The 22,747-nt window shown below is 40.9% G+C and overlaps 1 protein-coding gene across 1 annotated transcript; it reads left to right on the top strand.

Moving 5' to 3' along the window:
• The first annotated feature begins 906 nt into the window (after positions 1-906).
• On the top strand, positions 907-16,052 carry LOC111976967 (synapsin-2). Its single transcript, XM_024006173.3, has 11 exons — positions 907-1,603; positions 10,592-10,649; positions 10,850-10,941; positions 11,185-11,341; positions 11,444-11,533; positions 11,646-11,708; positions 11,790-11,932; positions 12,163-12,237; positions 12,568-12,670; positions 13,045-13,194; positions 13,523-16,052. The coding sequence occupies exons 1-11, from the start codon at positions 1,260-1,262 to the stop codon at positions 13,649-13,651; spliced, it is 1,404 nt and encodes a 467-aa protein (XP_023861941.1). The 5' UTR covers positions 907-1,259; the 3' UTR covers positions 13,652-16,052.
• The last annotated feature ends 6,695 nt before the right edge of the window (positions 16,053-22,747 follow it).

The raw sequence follows: 22,747 nt of genomic DNA, 5'->3' as shown, positions 1-22,747 counted from the left end.
ACACCACAATACGTACAATTGCTAAAATGGGTTAACAGCTAATACAGCAATACCATACACATTTTTTATTGGAATCTAAGTCTTTTTAATTTGTGTATGCGAACCATTTGTATTTTTTATAAACTTTTGTCAAATACTATTAAAAATACTCCCCCAAATATTAAACAGTGCTGCAGTATATTGTATACTATTTGACTATACTAATTCATATTCTTTTACACCATCAAAGCCATAGAAAAGACTGATGATCATTAGCCTATCTGAAAAAAAAAGAATTAGAGAGCATGGTATTATGCGAATTAATCTAATGGCAGCAAGAGCAAAGCTCTGCAATCATACATTCTGCAGACCTCTACACACCCACATTAAAAACCATGCTAGTCATGTGCAATAGTAAAGATAGGTAAATATTTCCAAAAATACTGTGTTTAAAACACCTCTAGTGGSAAATCCACATGGATGATTCAGAATGGCTGCATGGGATCTTTCCTCAGCTAAATTAGCTGCTTAACGGGGATGGGGAGGAATCCATCACATGGCAACATGAAGGAGGGGGTTAACACTACAGCATGCGCTGGTGTCCCAGAGGACTGTTGCTGCCACTTGCCTGCCTCTCCTTCTGCAAGCCACACTGACAGCAGACCAAACAGCCATTTTCTCTCTCCATCCTCATAGCTGTATTAGGCACAGGCAACTGCGGACACAGAGATAACATAAGAAGAGAGAGGGTCAGGCTGTGTTGGAGGTTTCCTCTATATTACTACCTCGTGCATTTCCATTAGAAACCTCTCTTCCCCCCCCTTTTTTTTGCAGTGGTATGAAAAGACGTGATGCCTGTGAGGCAGTACAGAATGGGGGAGGGGTAGAGGAGGCAGACACGACACAATACGAATGAGTGGGAGTAGGGAGGAGAGGAGGAGAGAAGAGGGAGGGAGAGAGTGAGCATTTCTTGCAGACGTTCAGGCTAGCAGAGAGGCATGCGATTGGCTGAGGGGGAGAATAGCGTCACGGCCACAGTGAGGGGAGCTCTGAGGATGCACGGCTGAGCTGGGAGGAAACATTACATTCACTGGGAGTTTGCATGGAGAAGAGCTGAGCCTTCAACCAGCTGCACCCTGGGAAGTGGCGCCTTCTGCAAATTAATCGGTCCCTCAGGTGACATCATTTGGCCTCTACCATTCTCCTAAGGACTCTTCACATCCAGCCCTCATTGATTCGTCTGTTCTGTCTGCTCTAACAGRCCTCCATCTTCTTCAGCCATGAACTACCTGCGCCGGCGCCTCTCTGACAGCACCTTCATCTCRAACCTGCCCAATGGCTACATGACGGACCTCCAGAGGCCTGACCCTGCTCAGCCTCCTCCCCCAGCTACAGCAGGCCCAGCCACGGCTGGGACCACGCCGCCCGCCACCTCCCCTACCCCCTCCCCTGCCCCAGAGAGGAAACCCCAGCTGTCCCAGTCCAGTGGGGCAGGCTTCTTCAGCTCCATCACCAACGTAGTCAAGCAGACTGCGGCCTCGGCAGGACTGGTGGAGCAGACCACGGTCACGACGCCCAAGAAGTTTAAGATCCTCCTGGTCATCGACGAACCACAACAGGAATGGTGAGGCAACATGCTGTGTCTTGCTGTAAAATGGTGTAATGTAATTATGTGAATTATTGTGTTGATGTATGTGTTGTTTGTGTTCTGTAACATCGGAGCGGCTCTTGGCCAGATCACTGTTGTGAAACTGATATTCTGCTCAGGTTCCTTCTTGAAAAGAGGAGCTCTCAGATGGACCTGGCTTGTGGTAAAGAAAAGGTTAAAACAACCTGTCAGCCAACAAGTATGGCATCCAACTCTGCTTATAAGATTTGAACAGGTTACTGCTGTGGATGGTCTGATGCCAGTGCAGGTCGCTCTAATGACAAAACACAGATGCAGCTACTCAGGAGGAAACGAGGAAACAAAGTCCACTGACTCGCCATGTTAATGACATTACAGCATCAGGGAGTCTTTTTATGGCGTGCCTCACCCAAATACGGTGGTTTCCTGCAGTAATTGACAGGCATTCAGGGGTTTATGCCCTTTTTGACAAGATTCAAATTTCAAAATGACAGATTGGCCTTGCAGCAGGAGGAAAATTCTATATATTTTGAGGATGTTTGACTTGGTATTCCAAGAAACCCATGTGAKTTCTGCTGCTATTTTTAATATTAGGTCAGTTTCTTGCAACCACCTGTGAGCATGCGCCAGACTTAAACCCATTTAATTGATTAGTCTGATCAACCCAATGTACTCTAACACGGCTTTGCATCATTGTTGAGAAAGGCAATTTCATGAATATTCAACAGCCAGTGAGAGCATGGGAAAATGCATGTGTGTTTTCTCTATTGAGTAAATACTGCAGTGCTTTCCAGTCATCAGTGAGGTTTCCTTTCCCTTCCCGCTCAATGATAGGATCCCTGGTCACATGACCATCTGTCCACAATTACAGAGAGTCAATCCACAGAYTTTATCTTTGGCCAATCATGCAAAGACAACACATGGCATCATTGTAGGAATAGGTGATACATAGGCTAGTAGTAGCAATAGAAATGGAGCTAAAAGGGATGTTATGTGTGTGCTCTGCGWTACAATGCTAGTTCAGACGGACACCTCTCTTTAATGCTGTGTGTTGAAGAGGCAGGCAGAAGAGAAGGCAGATCATGACATGAATCCAAAGAGCGGATGGCATATATTAAAGATCTAATGCAGGTGTTTTTTTGTGTCAATATCAAATCATTTCTGGACAACAATTAAGTACCTTACTGTAATAGTTTTGCATTAAAATGGTCAAAAAGAAACAGAAATTGCTTCTTAGCAAAAATAACTGTTTCTCAAGCGAGAATTTTGCTAGGATGGTCTGGGAGTGGTCTGAGTAAGGAGTGGGAGTGATATGTAATCAGAAAACTAGCTGTTATTGGCAGAGAGGTTTGGAACTCTCTTTGTTATTGGTCTATATAAACTTATACTGCCTGGTGATGTCACCAGTCAGGCCAAAACTCCACCCATGCAAACCCTGCTGATTTAGAAGTATGTTTCATCAGCTGTTGTACAATATGATACTAAACACAGGAAAACTGAATTCTGCACTGGGCCTTTAAAGGGATTGCACAGCAGCACTGACAGGTAGCTATTGCCTCTCCTAAGAGCTACTTTAAATCAAGCCTCTTTTTCCAATGTTCTGTAAAATGTATAGCAACTGCAGTGTTGTGAGTGAGAGGGTTTGCTTATTATATACTATATGTTGGCAAGGCGGATTTATGCAGTAAGGAATTCTACAGAACCTTTCAGTGACAGACTTACATAACTGTCTGCACAGCATCCCACGCCAGACATCCTTCTTCATATCGCATATCCTGCTTTGAAGAGGTAATTGCGAGATATATCGTAGATAGTAGGCCTACATTATCACATAGCAGAGTCCTGAAGAAGGTAGCATGAAGATCGATGTTTTTAGATTTTGTGATTCTTGCTATGTGTTTTGTCTTGTGAATTCAAATTAACTAGATATATTTGCTTGAACATGGTTCCTTAGCATCAGCTGATTTTCCTCAGACATGTGTAGCTATATACAGTGGTCTATATACAGTAGGCTATGTGCAGTAGGCTATATACAGTGGTCTATATATAGTGGTCTATATGCAGATGGAAACTGTAGCCTGAGGGACACATCTGCATTTGGATGACATGTTGCTTTCTGGAGAGTGGCTATTCCAGGAGTCCTGTGTGTATGCATGATTCATCTCACCATGCAAAATGGCTGCTATCACAATAACAAAGGCAGAGTGGACAGATTCCGTTTATTGGCATATGGCATACTGCAGATGCATTTATGATATTGATGTGTATGTTGAATCATTGCAAGCTCCTTTTAACAATAATGACCACTATGCTTGCACTGCGGATATAGCCTATAGCCTAAGTAATGCTAGATATTTGAATACACGTCACATTGTATCACGGCTGAGGTAGCCCATTAAGGTAATAGAAACCCAGATAAATCCTAATAAGATCATACTCATGTCATTTTTAAATGATGCCATGTCTTTTGGCTCCACATAACAGCAGACAGTCAACAKCCTGAGAAGAAATGTAATCATTGTATTCTTATGGGATATGGGAATGCATCTATAATCATTAAATGTACCTCGATTGTTTTCTGTCTAATACCACATAGAGTAAAGCGAATCATGACCGGACTATCTGCACTGACTCCATTTTGCACTGACTCTATGCACACTCACAGGACTATCCACACACTCACACATACTTACACTAACATACACACATACACTTACATACACACACACATAACCCACACACATATACACACGCATACAGATGACACACACACACACACACTTTCACACATTCACTCATCATATACACTGCTGCTAATTTGTTTTTTTACTATTATTATTATTATTATTATTATCTATCCTGATGCCTAGTCACTTTACCCCTGCATTCATATACAGTACCTACCTCAAATACCTCATACCCTGACACATTGGTATGGTATTGGTACTCCCTGTATATAGCACCATTCTTGCATGTTTTTATTTATCTTGTGTCTTTACTCAATTACTTTGAACACTGCATCGTTGGGAAAGAGCTTGTAAGTAAGCATTTCCCTGTAAGGTCTACATCTGTTGTATTCYCCGCATGTGACAAATAGCATTTGATTTGACATCAAAAGCCTGGAATTMATCAAAAAGTCAACAGTTATGAAAACATTGAAGACATCTGAGTAAATGACGTTACCTTTCACAAATCATCTGTAGAGCCATCAGCTGAAGGATCTCTCCAGCGAAGCATTTCATTGTTAGTCTACACTTGTTATTTATTAAGCGTGTGATGAATAATACAATTTGATTTGATTGATTTTGATTTGATTTGAAGCCTCTCCTGGCATCGTTAGCTGTTTCCCTGTTTCATGTTTCCACCACTTAGCCACTAGAGAGACCTGCCACTAGCTCCCAATGCCTGCCTCAGGCTCAGCATCACGTCTACATTTCATGTGTCTACAATAACAGTGAGTCCGTTCTGAGGCCCTCTCAACTTTTATACTCTTTGGGATTGGTGACAACAGCAATGTGTTAAACAATAGGAGAGCTAGCTAGGGGACGTTTGCCACTGTCTGATTGCCCCATTGATTGTGTAATTTCTCGTTACTCTTTGGCCTTTTAGCTTGCGGTTGTATTTCATAAGGATGAGCTGTTTATGACTGTAGGTTTTTACTTTGGTGTCGACATTAGCTTGTCTTTCAGCTCCCAATAAAATATCTGTATTAGCATGTCTGGTGGTGATTCATTGTTAATTAAGTTTACTGATGTCACCATGAAGAGCATAGGCCCAATTACAGATATGGATGTGATGAATACGTAATCACTTAATTGTCTTTGAGTCTAGAATTCTGGAATACAGGATATTCTGTTTGAACAAGAACAGTATTTAACCCATAAAATTATCAGATATCTACTTCAGACAATATATTACAACTTTAGTGTCTACTGCATCTCCTCCATTTTCAGATCTGATCATTTTTAGTCTGTAGGCCAACCTCATGTGATATCAGCTCTGAACTCTTGGATAAAGGGGGTTTGAGGGTTGTGTTTCAGTGTGGGATGGGCGGTTTCTGGGTCAGAAATGTTGTGCCCTGTGCAAGAGATAAAGACAGAGGCTGACAAGCTGCAGTATAGTAACCTTAGGACAGAGACTGAAATGGAATCTGACAGGAATACTTCATACTCACACAACAGAAGGCTAAACTAGGCTATGACCACTGGTTTCAGGCCTAAACACAAACCTGCTGCTGATTATTGCATGGTAGCAATGCGCTAACATCTTTCACAGTTTATGTCCTTATTATTATAGTTATGAATGTTGTTGCTGACAGTCCTTGTTTCTTGGCATTATCACTTCAGGGATTTAAGAAACCTTTCCTCCCCTTCTCTCCTACTCAACTATCTTAATAAGACTGTTGATTAGTTGTTGCTATGGAGAGCTAGACAAATTAACTTGCTAGAAACCAAACAGAGATGAAAACAGAATGTTCTGAAAATGTGATAAACTGGAGAATAGCACACTAGTATAATGACCAAAGCTTGCCTCAATGACAGTGATTGTGCCAAATCATCCCTCCATTAGTGTGATTATATATTTAGCTAATCTAATGAAAATGGATTTAGAAGTAATTGCTCTAAGAATGGGTAAAATAATTCACAGTGTCAGGTTCTCTGTGAAAATGACATTTGTCTTTCTATGGCGTAGCAACTGTGATATTCTAGCTTTTTGTGAAAACATCATGGCTTCTGTAGTCATATGAAAGGGCATTTTTTTTGCATAATGACACTCTCCCACTGTGTACCACATATATCATGCTGTCCTTGTAGGAGAGATCATGGCTCTAGGACTGACCCCAGGCCTGTATATCAGATCGACCGTCTGACACTGCTGCCTTCAAATGCCTCTTATGCTAGCTTTACATTTACATTAACTCCTCTTTCCATGTACGCCATGAAGTGTACAATTCCCTTGTCCAAATATGTATATCTGCATCTGGCTTCTATACATTTAGCATGACTCCGTGAACGACTGTGTATGAAGGCAGTACCGTGGTGTCAGAGGTTGTCGAGCTGGAGTTGATCTGTCTTAAGATGCACTACAGCCAAGGGCCTAAGACAACGCATTATCTGTTATTAAAGTGTTATCTAGGGAACAGTCTTCCTTTGTGAAACCCTGACAGAAATGGGACAGCACTCACTCACAGAATGGCTGCTCAGTGCAATATCATCCTGCCTCAGAAGGAAACATCAAACAAAGCAGCACTTCTATTCCCTAGCTGCTCTTTGCCTGCTACCTGTTGGAAGTGGCATGGCAATTTCCCCTCGACTGACAGACTTTCAAATAGCTTTAAGATTGCATACTCTCTAGTGGTTCTGTATTGACTTTGTGCGTTGTAGGAATGAAGCATGTAGGCGAGATCACCGTTACCATTATACTGGAAGTATCACAAATATGGCATAGTGAAGACGCCTCTTCAGATCTTATTGATATACTAGCATGGTGAGATGAGTTGGACTACTGCTTGAGCTTCTCTGTTTCAGAGGTTTGGAGATAACGTAGAATAAAAGTAAATTCCTGAAGTCAGAAATAAACACCGATATATCGGAGATTATAAACTGGGTGGTTCGAGCCCTGAATGCTGAAAGCCGGGATATATCAGATCGTTTACCATGGGTATGATAAAAAACATATTTTTACTGGTCTAATTACGTTGGTAACCAGTTTGTAATAGCAATATGGCAACTCAGGGGTTTAAAGTATATGGTCAATATACCACGGCTAAGTGCTGTATCTAGGCACCCCGCGTTGGATCGTACATAAGATCAGCCCTTAGCCGTGGTATATTGTCCATATACCACACCCACTCAGACCTTATTGCTTAATTAGAGTGGGAATCAGGAATAGAAATTTCCCCTAACCTTTGATTAAGGATCAGATGGTTACGGTTAGGATTGGGTCTGTCTTGTGATAGGAATGCTGTGCTATACATCAAAAGGTGGACAAGGACAGATGGAACTGTCTCACTTATCAGAGGTTTGCTCTTGCCTCTTACAGTAGAGAGACAGCGATAGCCATTACTCATTCACTCAGTGTCGTAAAGTGGATGTCACATACTGACTAGGAAAATGAAGACAAAATAGGCCTGTTAGTCAGATTTGCTTTGCAAAATTATCATAATTAAGTTTGCCTTTGTTTGACATATTAATCTAAATCAACTAATCAACAAAGGCAGTTAGTCCCAGCCGCTCTGTCGTCCTGCCCAGCCCTCTCTCTCTCTCGCTCTCTCACACTCATAATCCTTAAAAGTCGATCTAATTAACATAACAAAAAAATCCCCATTAAAAATCTGTTAATTTAAGACAGAGATATGTTTTTTTGCATGGGCTGCGTCTCAATCCACCGTATGCCCCTATGTCGGCCTTCCGCATTTGGGGTGGAAAGTGGCAGAGCTACAGCGCTGTTTGTAAGACCAGGAGACATCCTGAAAATTGGTCTTTTCACGAAAACATCTGTAGTGTTCGAACTCATATGACCACTCAATCAAAAGATGATACTTTCACGAACGCGATGGTGCTTCTCCGTTTTGCTCTACGACCCCCACAAGCTCAACAAGACCCATCTGAAGCCGGTATCACCGATGTGTGTAGTTTTGTACCAACAAAAAAAAGGGGTTAAATATGTGTCCAAAAAAGATAACATATCCTGAGCTTTCCTATACTGTATCTCCTAGATATAGGAAAGAGACTTCAAAACCGTATTCCTTATGATTTATTTTTTGACTGTCTATTTTGCCATTTCTGAATGTGTTATTCAATGTGTTTCTATGAGCCTTAGTAGTAAAGGCCACATTCAATATTTAATCAAATCAATATTTATTTTTTAATTAACTACAGAGGTCCTAAAATTGTAAATATAATAGCTAAATGATCCATGGTATGACCATCTTAAAATAATTCCATATGTTAGCTTAGTAGCTGCTACTCCCCACCGACTCACTCACTCTGTCTTTTCTGTCCCGTCTTGGACTTGGGCATAGATCATTTGAGTATTAGAGCTATTACAGGACATTGGTATGCACCATTGTTTTTTTCCCTCACAAACGCTTCTTCATATGATATGTTCCTTAATAGACACATTATGGTCCGACACAAGTGGCATGTGCTTCATTCAATGCAGGAAGGTGTTATTCGCATGTGCAGTGGTCAGGGTGCAGAGCAAAAAAGCAAAGATCAATCAGTTGATTGTAGGTTTAATAATCTCTGCGTCAATGCATAGGCCTATGTAAAGTAACCAACTGCGGTTTGAACCTGGGCCTCCTGGTCACAATAAAACTGTGTTAACTTGCTGTGCTAAATCCAAAGCATTAGCTAGGGAAACGAATGCAGGTATTCAGGAGTCAGCGAAGGTTACTCATCACGTGAGTGTGATTCTGAACCACCTCCGCTCTACACATACATTCAGTACATCCTCCACAAGTTGGAACTGAATCAGGGAGACAGTCGTGATACCCATTCTTTACACCAACACTGACCTATCTAAAATTTCAGGCATTGTGGTTCTGTCTCTGAGTCATGTCTTTGGCTGCCCCACATATATCCATGTATCATAACACAGATAATCTACAGGCTTTTCATTTCCTGTGTCTCTGCTGCTGTGACTCATATTCAGATGATTGTTTTCCTCCACAGCCACAGATAAATCCCAGACTCAAATTAGATCAGCAATAAATTATTCAGCCAGTCCTCACTAGGGTGTGTTTGACATACGGTACTGACGTGAAACAAACAAGTAGAAGATATATCAAATCATTTTTCCCATTGTATTTTTCTTCTGCTAGTAGACTTCGCTGCACACTGCTATGTGTCATTTCAATAGAAAGTGGAAAATATGCTGGTCATTGAAACCTTGTATGGCTCTACTGTAGGCCTAATTGRAGCACATTTTGATTACTTTGGCCATTGAACTAAACAGCAACATTTTAGAGAAGGTTTGTCATAGGACTGTTTAGGTTTTTAGACCTCCATAGAGAACAGCTATTTTGTAATATTTAGTGGAGGAATATCCCATTGAAATCTGTACACTTCTCTACAGCACGGTTCCAGTTGAAGTTTTGGCCACTGAAAAGCTTGACATAATTCATTGGCTAAGAGCAACACCATGGCAACACTGAGGAGAGGAGAGGCAATGCTTTCAACAGTCCCCTGACACTTAGTTTGTTTCAGGTCACTAAGTTTGTCTCCATTGATTAACCTCCCTTCCCCTCGCTCATCACTTTAAGAGCATGGCGAAGGTCTCCTGTGTTTGTCTGTGGTTCAATTCAATAAATGCACTGTGTGTGGGTTCAATAATGGCCAGCCTGCCTGTCTGCAGGGAATGAGTGCCAGTACCTCTGTATAGACATAGCTCGATGCTAAGCTGATATTAACACTGGATGCGCTCAGTAGACTAAGATCCACCAGACTAAAATCCACCAAACAAACACTTTTTTCTTGGACAAAGACCATAGCTATTGAACCAGATCATTTCATCCATTTTATGGAATTGTAAAATGTATCTCGTTCCGAGGGCTTTTGACTACAATGCACCATTCAGTAACGATCCACTAGATGGAAGCAAACGCTGCAACACGGGGGACTACTTACATTTCATATAAAGGACAAAAACAAATCAAAACATAAAATGATAAGTAGTGGATATGTCACTACCATGACTTTATCACTTTAACAATTCTCCATGACATATTTATCTGAGGGGAATATGTCACAAGACAGAATGTTTGGGTAATGGTGTGGTGTGTATTTAAAGTCTTTGCTCCATAAAATCCATATTGATGCATTTTAAAGTCAATGAAGTCTCTTATTCAATATTTGTGATTGTAAATTGATGGAAGGCGTTCACAGAGAAACGTGATCACAAGGACTCAACACTGATAGATCCTTCTGCTATTATCTCATCATGTCCTCTAAAGGTTCATCAATTATCTTCCCTGTTGCTTAGGGCCAAACTCTTCAGAGGGAAGAAAGTTCACAGAGATTATGACATCAAAGTCGAACAGGTAAGCCTCATTTGGCAAACTGCATCGATTTACTTTTGGCACCTGTCTCAGATAGAGTTGTCTACATAGAAACTTTTATTCCATTCCAGCCAATACATATATAGCTCCACCCACCAGCCTCCTCTGATCTGTGCCGTATTCATGACTATTGATATACATTCAGTTAATCAGATAGATCTGTATGTTTTTCTACCATGCAGGCTGAGTTCAGTGAGATCAACGTCATAGCTCACTCCAACGGGTCCTGTAATGTGGACATGCAGGTTCTGAGGAACGGTACCAGGGTGGCCAGGTGAGACACGTGCAGATGCGTGCGCACACACACACACACACCACACACAACACACCCACAAGCCAAACAGTATTATTTGAAATAATTGGCACTTCACCAGTGCCCTTGGACAATTTTTCATAYGCAACACACTCAATACTCGGAAATGTGCCACATGGAAAATGTGCCATGGTTCACTTTACATGTGAAGGTCAACCCAGTTTTAATTTCTCTCTGAAGCATCTGTGTATTTATGTTTTACAGGTCATTCAAGCCTGACTTTGTCCTCATCCGCCAACACGCCTTCAGTATGACCCAGAATGAGGACTTCCGTAACATGATCATTGGTCTGCAGTATGGGGGCATCCCCAGTATCAACTCCCTGGAYTCCATCTACAACCTGTGTGACAAGCCCTGGGCGGTAGGCAGACAGAAGGCTGGCTGTGTGCAATGCATGATACTTGTTTATTTGTGTCTTAAGTCAGTGGCATAACTTCACTAATGCATGTCTGTTTGTCTCTAGTTTGCACAGCTAATAAGCACCTACAGGAAGCTTGGTACAGAGAAGTTCCCTCTGATCGAACAGACCTTCTATCCCAACTACAAGGAGATGGTAAGAACGTAATCATGTCTTCTGAAATGTAGCCATTAATGTGGACTTCTTTTTCTTCATTGTATCATGAAACCAGACATAAAACAATAATGTTTGATGGTTTATCACTCAGGTTACCATGCCAACGTTTCCTGTAGTTGTGAAAATTGGACACGCTCACTCAGGAGTAGGAAAGGTAATAATGTTATTAAGGCTTGATGTTGTTATTCTGTAGACTGTGGGGCTGCTAGTGGAAGGTGGTGTGTGTTGTGTCCAGGTGAAGGTGGATAACCACAGTAAGTTCCAGGACATAGTCAGTGTGGTGGCTCTCACCCAGACCTACACCACCACAGAGCCCCTCATCGACTCCAAATACGACATCAGAATTCAGAAGATTGGCAATGACTACAAGGCTTACATGTAGGTACTATTCCCCATTTTGTATTCATGATTATTCCTCTGTTGTAAGCAAATGTAAACATATGAAAACCTTTAAATGTTCCACATTTAGCAAGGATCTGCCTTTTTTTCAAATAATCCAGAAGTGTAATCGAATGAATCCAAGACTATTGAATTTGTGAATCCTTGAATTAACAATCAACAGGGACTTTAATATGTATACCATTTGTATAATGTCTCATATGTTATAGGAGGACCTCAATCTCTGGCAACTGGAAGAGCAACACAGGCTCAGCCATGTTGGAACAAGTGGCCATGACTGACAGGTATGAGTCCTTAACAGCAGTACAGCACCACTGACAATGCTTCCTTTCTAAAAGGACAAGACAAGAGAATGTCAGAAAATGGCCTGTCTCGTTACCAAAGTCAATTATCATTCATGTAGCTCATTATGAAACAATGTAAATGTCTGTATTGATACAAGTTAGCACTCTGTAGTGTGTTCTCTCTGAATGATACAAAATTGATAAAGCCATTTGAGTAATTACACTCCTACATGCAAATGATCTCTATTAAATAGCATCGCACTTGTCCTTGACTGTGACACTATGTAAGACCACTTAGTGTCYGATCTGTACTCCTTGGCCTGTGTTCAGGTACAAGCTGTGGGTTGACACCTGCTCAGAGATCTTCGGAGGGTTGGATATCTGTGCTGTCAAAGCCATTCATGGAAAGGACGCGAAAGATTACATCACTGAGGTAGGTGTTCCCTAGTAAGTGTAAAATATTTCACAGCGCCTGAAATATTGCAGGAATTTTTATGATTAATTATTCAGCTCCTCTCAACACACTGAGGCAGTTCGCTTATTAAATATTTTGAAATATTCAACATCTTTGTTAACCAATGTATTGATGTATTCCATATCCTTGTTAGGTCGCTATCTGGTTGTTATGGGAACAGCAGCCTAGACATGTTTCACAGATGGCACAACTGTTGAGAACATAGTTCCGAACCATTCAGTTAAACCTTCACTTTAACCAAATGTGACACACAATCTACTGTCCTTCCTTCATAACCTACTCCACGTCCATTTTCTCTTCCTCTGGTAATATTACCATCTTCTGTGTGTCAGGTGGTGGGGTCGTCCATGTCACTGGTAGGAGAGCATCAGGCAGAGGACAGGCAGCTCATCACTGACATGGTGGTAGCCAAGATGAACCAGGCAGTAGGACGGACACCCGCTGGGTCCTCTAACAGACCAACCACCATGCAGCCATCACAGGTATGGTGAAGTAGGCTACATACAACACTGTATGGGAATATGATCAGTCATAGTCTCACAGATAGTCTTTTAGAAAATCCTGTTTGAGAGCCTTCACGTGTATTAGAGTTCAGTGTATAACGTCCATATTACTGTGTCTTAGTAACTAGTGTATAGCTAGATTTGTTTATAGCCTTTGTGTATTGCCAGATTTGTATAAAACCAACATTGGATCCATATTCTTGATTGAAAAGTACATTCTTTAAAGCAGTATGAAAACAGAACTGTGTCATAAGGACATTTAACTGTAGTGTCTCTGGGAGTATCACTTAGTTTTATGTGTTTGCAGAGTGGTGGCCAGAAGGACCTGGTGGTTGATCCCAAGACTGGCGCTACACGCCCTCCTCAAGGTTGTCTGCAGTACATTCTCGACTGTAATGGCGTTGCAGTGGGGCCAAAACCCGTCCAGGCCAACTAATTAGCCCGCCAGAGAGGAAGTGTATGTAATATTGAAATGACGATGACGTACATTAGCTGAACACAAAGCAGAGAGGAGGGGAGGGGGTTGGGGAGTGGAGAGACGGTAGACGGACTGAGATCTGGCTGGTGTTAGTTTGGTCCAGAGTGTACTGCTGGCCTGGACTGTGTTTTTCCTCTATGCAGTGTCAAGATATACTGTCCACTTGTTTCCCTGTTGATTTAGTGTGCTTGTAACGGTCGCCTCTGTTTCTCTGTAGCCGTGGTTTTCTTTGGGGCTGTTGTTGACGGTGTAATAAGCAGATTGTGCCTACACTGAGTCCAGTGCTACTGTGTGCCACGTGTTTGATTCAGTCATTATTCATAATTTGACCTCCCTCTAAACCCCCCTGTTTATTTCTCAATTTTGGTGTGTACTTTTAGATATGGTCAAACTGGTTTATCGTGCAGTTTGACGTTTGTGTATATGTCAATATGTAAATGTGGGTGCGTATGACTGTATTGGTGATTATTTTCATACATATACTAATATAATAGGTATTTCTTTTTGGTTTGCATGAATGATACGAAGGAAGGTAACTGTATGTTTTAAATGTCAGATGATCAATCAGGATGTTTCTTTAGTGACATCAATGGTATAGTTCCAAACTACTGTCCCTGTGATTTATGCATTGTGAATGTGTCATAATATGGAATACATATTGTATAAGTTCTACATAAACAACCAAGTGTTAGTGCCAAGAAAGCTGATGAGCACACCAATATATACAGCCAGATCACTTCTAAGTAGACCTTCATTGATTAAAAGGAGGTTCGAGACATGAAACGTAGTTGCTGTTCCTTTGTCCATTATTAGCAGATAGACTACCCATACTTCGCACAGTGAATGTTGAAATACAACCGACTCCTAGCAAGACAGTTCTTTGACAGTTTTATAAACTGTCTCTATGCACAGAACACAGCCATAGATGTCTTCATGTGTATGAGGACAAACATATTAGATAACTTACAAAATTACAATAGACTACTCTAGCTTTTTGAGAGAAATAATAAATATTAGACTTTGTTATCACTCAGCACTTATAATCACAGTCCCCCACTGTAAATATATGGGATTGGTTTGTGGCAGCTGCAGTTGGATCAGGAGAGAGGAGAGCTTATGGTAGAGTTAGAGAGTAACTGTGATAGTAGAATGCTCTCATTAAGATTTGTTAACAGAATGACTCTAGACGTGTGTCCATTATCTAATAAGATTACAGTAATAACCATTTCCTCTTAGGCCTATGATGCATGTATTTGTGATATTTCAGGAAGTGAAGTAGTCCAATTAGTCTTGTCACTTTCAATTATGTTATCAAGTAGAAAAACTAAATTGTGCTTCAGTAAAATAGTCAAGGTTTTACATAATATATTTAAATTACTAGGTATAAGGTTTCTGATACCACCATACACATACCATCCATGCTTAATATCAATGACCGTAGTGCCGTTGCCATGACGATGGTGATGCTGCTCTGTATTGCAGTGATGATATGCGTGGAGTTATGCTTATGTTACTGCCATTTAAAGATTCTTTGACATATTTGCCTTATCATACTCATACTGAGTTAATGGAGAGTGCAATATATATGTTTTTAACTTTATATTCTTTATATTTTTAGTACCAGATCTTCTAGCATAATCTATTCACAGAGCTATATTCACAAGTGGGATACAAACATTTTCCCATAGCTAACACTGTTGTAAATGAAAAACACTTGCATTAAGTAGTAGTTATTAGAAGCCATGCATGTGTCCTATTTGGTGAAATGGTCGTACAACTAAGAATACATCTACATCAAGATAATTGTAAATGTGTGTCCCATTGTAAAACACTTTGTAAACTAACAGAATTGTACAAACAAACTAAGTTTGGCAAGCTCAGTGTGCAAGTTCTTTTCCTAGGTGTATGAAATAACATTGTGTCTGTGCAGATAGCCTAACCCAGAGAGTAACCCTGTAAAAGCCTTGCCTGTGGCTTTATGGTTTTGTGTTTTGATTTGTGGAGTAAAATGCCATGACATATCTACAAAAGTCAAGATAGAGCGGCGGCACCAAGGTCCTTAATAGTTGCATAGTGACATATTTGTTGTGTAACTGATTGATTAAAGGAGTTATTGTCGGGGGAAATTCAAAATCAGCCATCCTGCCCAGGTGAAAATCCTTTGCTGGTTCAGTTTTTCAAACCTGCTGGGTTGCAGCTATTTGGGACCAGGGTTGCTACTACCTGTTAAGTGTGCACTKTTGGAACTAGTGTTGAACTGTTTGAAAAGATCCAGTACAGATAACAAGACATTGTAGAAACATACCCCACACTGATATTTTCCCCCTGTCACTGGCAATAAAGCTTCCTTTGCAATATATGTTCAGTCTGTGTTGCCGTATTTGTTATGGTTGTATAAAAAAACTAGGCCTATATCAATGAGCAAATCAGCCTATATTGTGTCACTATGTACAGTGTATATATATAGTGGAAAGGGAGACTCCTTTAAAATGTCAGTTTATAGAAAGATATGTGGAGCAAGAAGACCAACAAACACAGGTGAAGAAAGGCCTACTAATGGTAGTCAAAGTATGTATTTTTCATATCATATTATTAAAGTTTGGAAAACCAAATAAATGAGCAAACATATTGGTTGGTCAAAACCCCTCCATCTATACCCTCATGAAGCATGTTCACCCCACATTGCATTGCTTCTAATGCATGACAGATATCTGCATTATTGTAATATCGTATCCTCCCTGCTTTGTGTTTTTTTATTTTGCAACTTTTACCTCCTCCATTGACCAGTGTTGATTTTAGACTGTTTATTGTTATTGTCACATGGTTTTAGGGACAAAATTACCCATACAAATGTGAAAAGGGTACAGAAATTAGGGGGCTGTCTGGAACCCCAAGGATCCCTATCACAAAGTCCCAGGCCTGCTCCAAAGTCATCTCCTAAAGCTTCTGCTAAAGACTCAAGCCAGAGGCCTACCTCAACCACACAGCAGCCCCATCCCCAGTCAGCGAGTCAGGCCAAGCCCAGACCAGGAGGACTGGATGCTCAACAACCACTACCACCTCCAGCACAACCAAGACAGCTCAACTCAGCACCTCAGGTCCAACCCAAGTCCCAGGCTCCTCCACAGGCCTCAGTCCAACCCTAGCCTGAGCCACAGGCCCAACCCCAAAATGAATCACCGACTCAGGCACAAGTGAAGGCCACAGTCCTGAGAAGAACCAGCCTCCAGTGTTAGAACAGCTAACAGTAGAGGAAAAGGCACAGGCACATCCACTGGTGAAGTAAGAGCACATTGGCAGCAACACTTTGAAAATACCTAGTTTTGACATAATTACAAGGTTAAACCAAACATCATAGCCAGTATCTAATAACTATAATACTCTACAGTCAATTAGAGTACAAAAAAAATGTTCAGTAAATCTCAGTCCCTGACCAATGCCTTTGGCCTGAAGGAAACATCGTTCTTTCGCACAGCCAGTGAAGACGTGGCCAAGGCCGAGACCATATGCAACTTGAGGAAGTCTTTTGCAGGTCTGTTCTCTGACTAGACACAGTGCAGGTTGACTAACCCTGAAACAGAGGGAATGAAAAGTGGTGTACCGAAACCAGTCTCTGTTTCACCTCCTTCCTGTTTATCTAGATACAGACGTATATGCTATTTCATTATAGGAATATTGAGTGTGCTCAGAGGTCAGGTAAAACAACATAGTGATGCAGGCTAAGACTACAATCTATGACATGCTTATATTTGTCCTGAGATGTACACTACCGTTCAAAAGTTTGGGGTCACTTAGAAATGTCCTTGTTTTTGAAAGAAAAGCATATTTCTTGTCCATTAAAATAACATCAAATTGATCAGAAATACAGTGTAGACATTGTTAATGTTGTAAATGACTATTGTAGCTGGAAACGGCAGATTTTTTTATGGAATATCTACATAGGCCTACTGAGGCCCATTATCAGCAACCATCACTCCTGCGTTTCAATAGCACGTTGTGTTAGCTAATCCAAGTTTGTTATTTTAAAAGGCTAATTMATCATTAGAAAACCCTTTTGCCATTATGTTAGCACAGCTGAAAACTGTTGTCTCGATTAAAGAAGCAATAAAACTGGCCTTCTTTAGACTAGTTGAGTATCTGGAGCATCAGGATTTGTGGGTTTGATTACATGCTCAACATGGCCAGAAACAAAGAACTTTCTTCTAAAACTCGTCAGTCTATTCTTGTTCTGAGAAATGAAGGCTACACAAGTCTTCAACTGGCAGCTTCATTAAATAGTACCCGCAAAACACCAGTCTCAACGTCAACAGTGAAGATGCGACTCCGGGATGCTGGCCTTCCCCTGTCCAGTGTCTTTGTTCTTTTGCCCATCTTAATCTTTTCTTTTTATTGGCCAGTCTGAGATATGGATTTTTCTTTGCAACTCTGCCTAGAAGGCCAACATCCCGGAGTCGCCTGTTCACTGTTGACGTTGACTGGTGTTTTGCGGGTACTATTTATTTAATGAAGCTGCCAGTTGTCCCCCCCACATTCTGAAATTGTATTTTCGTCCCCCCCAGTTTTATCATTGGAATGTGATACAAAACAAGGCAACGATGTGCTTTAGGACCATGCGGACGCATCCGAGCGGTCAAGTAGACTGTTTGGAGTGTTTATCTGACTGAAAAATAAAATAAAAAATGAATAAATAAATTATGCCCCCCCCACTTCTAAAACTAAAGTTGTGCCCCTGATATGTATTTACTATAGTATTCACTGTAGTGTTTTAGCAGACTTTACTGTAGTATTTACTGTAGTGTTTTTGCGGACATTAATGTAGTATTTACTATAGTGTTTTTGTTTTATTATCTTTGACATAGAAGTGGCTGTTTTCTCCTTGAGGAACCCTACTGGACAAATACTAAAATAGCAAATGTTCTATAACCTGAAGGTAGATAGGACTGGAGTCTAGTTCAGAGCTTCTGCTCTTTTCTATGACCTGTAGGGAACACAATATATGGTCTATACTTCGCATGTAGGTTTATCACTCATGGGTGGCACCCAAGTGAGCGGACGCCTAAGGCAATTGTTTCATGAACGGTTCGCAACGGATTTTACCCCCTTCGTACCCGCTCCCATAGTCTATAATTCTATATAACCTTGTAACACGTGTACAGGTAGAGAGGCCACCCCTGATTGACAGAGATCAATTACCCTGATTAGAAGCACCTGGACTGTGCACCTGGACTTACTGATTGTAAGCTTTGAATCTGTACACGGAAGAAGGCAAAAGCAGAAATGTCTGTGTATGTTACTCTCCTGATACAATAAAAATGGTAAAAATGAAGAAGTAAGCTTTACGCAACATGTGTTTTTCACACAAACAATTGGGATATGGGGGAAGGGAATGGGTGGGGGTATATGTAAATTAAATACTGTAGTATTACTATAGTGTTTTTATGAACACTGTAATATTTTTTGTAGATAAAATTGTAGTATTCTACAGTACACTACAAAATTCTATAGTAAGTACTACACATGATCGAGGGATACTACAGTGTGTAGTGTATTCTACAGTGCACTACAAAATTCTATATTAAAGGGATACTTTGAGATTTTGGCAATGAGGCCCTTTATTATGCTAGCAGATACCAACAAACTTCCAGTCATTGCGCTAATGCTAGTTAACATTGGCTCGCGAAACAACTAACATCCTTCATACTGAACACAGAGACATAAAAATGGTATCCACGAGTTCATCTGGCTCTGGGGAAGTAGATAAAATCCCGAAGTATCCCTTTAAGCACTACATGATGTGGAGCATATTATTCTAGAGTATAATACAAAATTCTGTAGTAAGCACTACACAATAGATATTACAGTGTGTAGCATAGTATTCTACAGTATATTCTAACATTATATAGTAAGTACACATGATCAAGGGATACTATCAATCATACAGAATATTAAATATAGGCTATTTTAGTGGAATAGTAATAAAAATTTGGCTTTCAGGCTCCCGAGTGGCACAGCGGTCTAAGGCACTGCATCTCAGTGCCAGAGGCATCACTACAGACCCTGGCTCGATTCCAGGCTGTTTCACAACCGGCCGTGATTGGGAGTCCCATTGGGCGGCGCACGATTGGCCCAGCGTTGTCCGGGTTTGCCTGGGGTAGGCCGTCATTGTAAATAAGAATTTGTTCTTAACTTCTTATGGCTGCAGGGGCAGTATTGAGTAGCTTGGATGAAAGATGCCCAGAGGTGCCCAGAGTAAACTGCCTGCTCCTCAGTCCCAGTTGCTAATATATGCATATTATTAGTAGTATTGGATAGAAAACACTCTGAAGTTTCTAAAACTGTTTGAATGATGTCTGTGAGTATAACAGAACTCATATGGCAGGCAAAAACCTGAGAAGAAATCCAAACAGGAAGTGGGAAATCTGAGGTTGGTCGATTTTCAACTCACCGCCTATCGAATACACAGTGGGATATGGATCAGTTTGCAATTCCTACGGCTTCCACTAGATGTCAACAGTCTGTAGAACCTTGTCTGATGCCTCTACTGTGAAGTGGGGCCGAAGGAGACAGGAATAAGTCAGGTCTACCATGAGCTGACCATGGTCTAACCATGCGCGTTCACATGAGAGGGAGCTCTGTTCCATCACACATCTGAAGTCAATGGAATTCTCCGGTTGGAACGTTATTGAAGATTTATGTTAAAAACATCCTAAAGATTGATTCAATACATCGTTTGACATGTTTCTACTGACTGTTATGGAACTTTTTGACATTCTGTCTGCTTTTAGTGAACGCGCTTCCTGACTTTGGATTTGTTTACCAAACAAGCTAACAAAAATAGCTATTTGGACATAAATGATGGACATTACCGAACAAAACGAACATTTCTTGTGGGAGTCCTGGGAGTGCATTCCGACGAAGATCAGCAAAGGTAAGTGAAGATTTATAATGCTATTTATGAGTTTTGTTGACTGCACAATTTGGCGGGTAACTGTATGGCTTCCTTTTGTGGCTGAACGCTGTTCTCAGATTATTGAATATTGTGCTTTTGCCGTAAAGCTTTTTGAAATCTGACACAGCGATTGCATTAAGAACAAGTGTATATTTAATTCTATGTAAAACATGTATCTTTCATCAAAGTTTATGATGAGTATTTATGTTATTTGATGTGGCTCTCTGCAATTTCTTGGAATTTCTTCAATATTTTGGAGGCATTTCTGAACATGGTGCCAATGTAAACTGAGGTTTTTGGATATAAATATGAACTTTATCGAACAAAACATATATGTATTGTGTAACATGAAGTCCTATGAGTGTCATCTGATGAAGATCATCAAAGGTTAGCGATTCATTTTATCTCTATTTCTGCTGTTTGTGACCCCCTTCTTTGGCTGGAAAATGGCTGTGTTTTTCTGAGATTTTGCGGTGACCTAACATAATTGTCTGTGGTGCTTTCGCTGTAAAGCCTTTTTGAAATCGGACACTGTGGTGAGATTAACAAGAAGTGTATCTTTAAAATAGTGTGAAATACTTGTATGCTTGAGGAATTTTAATTATGAGATTTCTGTTGTTTGAATTTGGTGCCCTGCACTTTCACTGGCTGTTGTCATATCYATCCCGTTAACGGGATTGCAGCCATACTGACTTGCCTAGTTAAATAAAGGTTAAATAAATTGTAAACCGTATTGTTTACATGATTTTTATCCACTGATTGGTTTCTACAGTCCTACAGATTTTAATAAAGTTGCCATGCATTGATAGTCAAAATGACTCTAGAGGCCTACGGTCTCTGCATTAGAAATGCAGAAGCAATTTATAGAATTCCATGTAAAGTGCTGTTTCTTGTAAGTTTAAAATTAATAGATTATACATGTAGCTGCATTCACCGGACAGTTTATTAGGTACACCCATCTAGTACAAGGTCGGACCCCCCTTTTCCTCCAGAACAGCATTCTACAAGTTGTTCGGAAACGTTCAACAGGGATGTTAGTCGATGCTGACGCGATGGCATCACTTCCATCTCATCCCAAAGATGCTCTATTGGGTTGAGGTCTGGCCACTGTGCAGGCCACTCAAGTAAACTGAACTCACTGTCATGTTCCAGGCAAAGTTCTTCCACTCCTTATTGTCCAGTGTTGGTGATCACGTGTCCACTGGAGCCGCTTTTTCTTGTTTTTAGCTGATAGGAGTGGAACCCAGAGTGGTCGCCTTCTGCACACCACGTTTGTGGCCCGTCGTTTAGCTTGTATGATTCTTGTCATTCTCCTTCAACCTCTCTCATCCTCTGACTGGATGTTTTTGTTTGTCACACCATTTTCGGTAAGCCCTAGACACTGTCGTGCATGAAAAGCCCAGGAGGGCAGACGTTTCTGAGATACTGTATCCGACATGCCTGGCACCGACTATCATATCACGTTCAAAGTTGCTTAGGTCACTAGTTTTTCCCATTCTAACATTCAATCGAACATAATCAAATCAAATCAAATGTTATTTGTCACATGCGGCGAAWACAACAGGTGTAGACCTTACAGTGAAATGCTTACTAAGCCCTTAACCAACAATGCAGTTTTAAGAAGAAATACCCCAAAAAATAAATAAATAAAAGTAACAAATAATTAAAGAGCAGCAGTAAAATAAGAAGCGAGGCTATATACAGGGGGTATCGGTACAGAGTCAATGTGCGGGGGCACCGGTTAGTCAAGGTGATTGAGGTAATATGTACATGTAGGTAGAGTTATTGAAGTGACTATGCATAGATAATAACAGAGAGTAGCAGCAGCGTAAAAGGGGGGCAATGCAAATAGTCTGGGTAGCCTTTTGATTAGATGTTCAGGAGTCTTGTGGCTTGGGGGTAGAAGCTGTTTAGAAGCCTCTTGGACCTAAACTTGGCACTCCGGTACCGCTTGCCGTGCAGTAGCAGAGAGAACAGTCTATGTCTAGGGTGGCTGGAGTCTTTGGCAATTTTTAGGGCCTTCCTCTGACACCGCCTGGTATAGAGGTCCTGGATGGCAGGAAGCTTGGCCCCAGTGATGTAAGGGCCGTACGCACTACCCTCTT

Source organism: Salvelinus sp. IW2-2015, linkage group LG17 (assembly GCF_002910315.2).
Source record: "Salvelinus sp. IW2-2015 linkage group LG17, ASM291031v2, whole genome shotgun sequence".
Lineage (NCBI taxonomy): Eukaryota > Metazoa > Chordata > Actinopteri > Salmoniformes > Salmonidae > Salvelinus > Salvelinus sp. IW2-2015.
This window is presented reverse-complemented; position numbering and strand designations above follow the sequence as displayed.